General features: G+C 38.4%; 1 protein-coding gene across 1 annotated transcript; it reads right to left on the bottom strand.

Moving 5' to 3' along the window:
• Window positions 1-270: 270 nt before the first annotated feature.
• On the bottom strand, window positions 271-1186 carry LOC138313757 (ficolin-1-like). Its single transcript, XM_069254062.1, has one exon. It carries the CDS (start codon window positions 1144-1146, stop codon window positions 271-273), a length of 876 nt encoding a protein of 291 aa, XP_069110163.1. The 5' UTR covers window positions 1147-1186.
• Between the last annotated feature and the right edge of the window lie 446 nt (window positions 1187-1632).

The following is a 1632-nucleotide window of genomic DNA, read 5'->3' on the forward strand; positions in this document are numbered from 1 at the left end:
TTTGTAAAGATATACACGTGCACGACAGATACGATGAAAAAGACACGATGTTTCAACACTATAAGTCATCGGACCACCACTCACTATTGTCAGACGTAACACAATGACCCGTCCTGTGGTCGTTATCAGCAGGACTGAAAGAATTAAGTTATGCACAGAGATGATGAAATATAAACGGTATTGAATCTATATATCCTGCTACTGTTAAACTCTAATTTTCACTCTCATTTAGCAACAGAAAAAGCCGAAAACAAGGCATACTAGAAGAAATTAAACTGAACGAATCATCATTTTGGAGTAGTTCAATGCATTGTATTTTGAGGATTTGAAATCAAACCAACACATAGCCGTTGGGTCATCAATTGCTGTTGGATCGTATCGTCCATTGAGATTGACCACGACACAATTGTTATACCACCATCCTCCATTTAAATCCGCCGCACAGTTAGCAACTGTGACGTCATTATCTTTATCAGCGGTGCTGAATTGGTCCAAGTTATGCACTTGCAATGCATCGCAACGTACATCTCCTGTAAATCCAGACACTGTCAGTTTATAGTTTTCAATTTCAGAAGCGACAGAGAAAGTCGAATAAGAGGCATACTTGGATATACCTGAAATATCCCCCATCTCGATGCGAAGTTCATATGAATCCGAGGACGTCAGCAAGTACAGATTCTCATTTCCGATCCAGTATTCCCCATAGGGAGAGCCGAATCCTCGTTTGTAATCCTTCCACATTTGATAGAAGTCCTGGCTCCCGTCAAATCTATGTTGAATGACCGTCCATCCGCGGCCCAAAGTATCCATGTCACAGAACACCTCAGTAGTGACCAGGTCACTGGGTGTTATAGTGTAGACACCCGAAGGAGACCCAGCCGGTAGGAAATGACACATCTTGATAACATTGACATACAAGTTACCGGACGGATAGCTGTTTGTCTGCATGAAGTTACACATACGATTGTCACCCTCTACGGCAAATGCTGCACAGCTAGCCTGGTGACATCTCAAAGCACACGACATCCTTTCAGTTGGGATCTGAGACGGCGACAAAGTGAAATTGTCATGTTTCTTAACATTAAACATTGTGCAGTTCACTTGATATATACTTAACAAAAAAGCCACCACGACATGGACATACATGGTGAAGAGATCTATTAGAATTATATACTAGTGGAAACAACTTCACTGTAACACGTAGATATGCGATCCCAGATTGACGAACTAAGCCCAAACCAAATATGATTTTTAAATGAATGAGTGACAATCTATGGACCTATCAGAAAAGAGGTTATTCTAAAGATGATAAATCAGTCAGGGTTTTGCTATATTCATCGAATCGTTTGCTTCGCACCTGTTTCTGTTTAGATAAACTGTAACAATTGACGATGTCATTCTTTTTTTTTAGAAAAAAACATTGTTGTGGAGGCCATTAAGAACTGTTATAGCATTATGATTAATTACATATATTCAGCGCAAGGTTTGATTCATGAGGAAATAATTGAAATTACTGAAAGGATAATTGGTAATAATAACTGTGTATCAATAGTTGAAAATGAGTATCGAACGAAAAGAGAAAGATATATAATTTGTTTGAAAGATTAATTACATTAAAATATAAATAATTCA

This window comes from Argopecten irradians, unplaced genomic scaffold, assembly GCF_041381155.1.
Source record: "Argopecten irradians isolate NY unplaced genomic scaffold, Ai_NY scaffold_0893, whole genome shotgun sequence".
Classification (NCBI taxonomy): domain Eukaryota; kingdom Metazoa; phylum Mollusca; class Bivalvia; order Pectinida; family Pectinidae; genus Argopecten; species Argopecten irradians.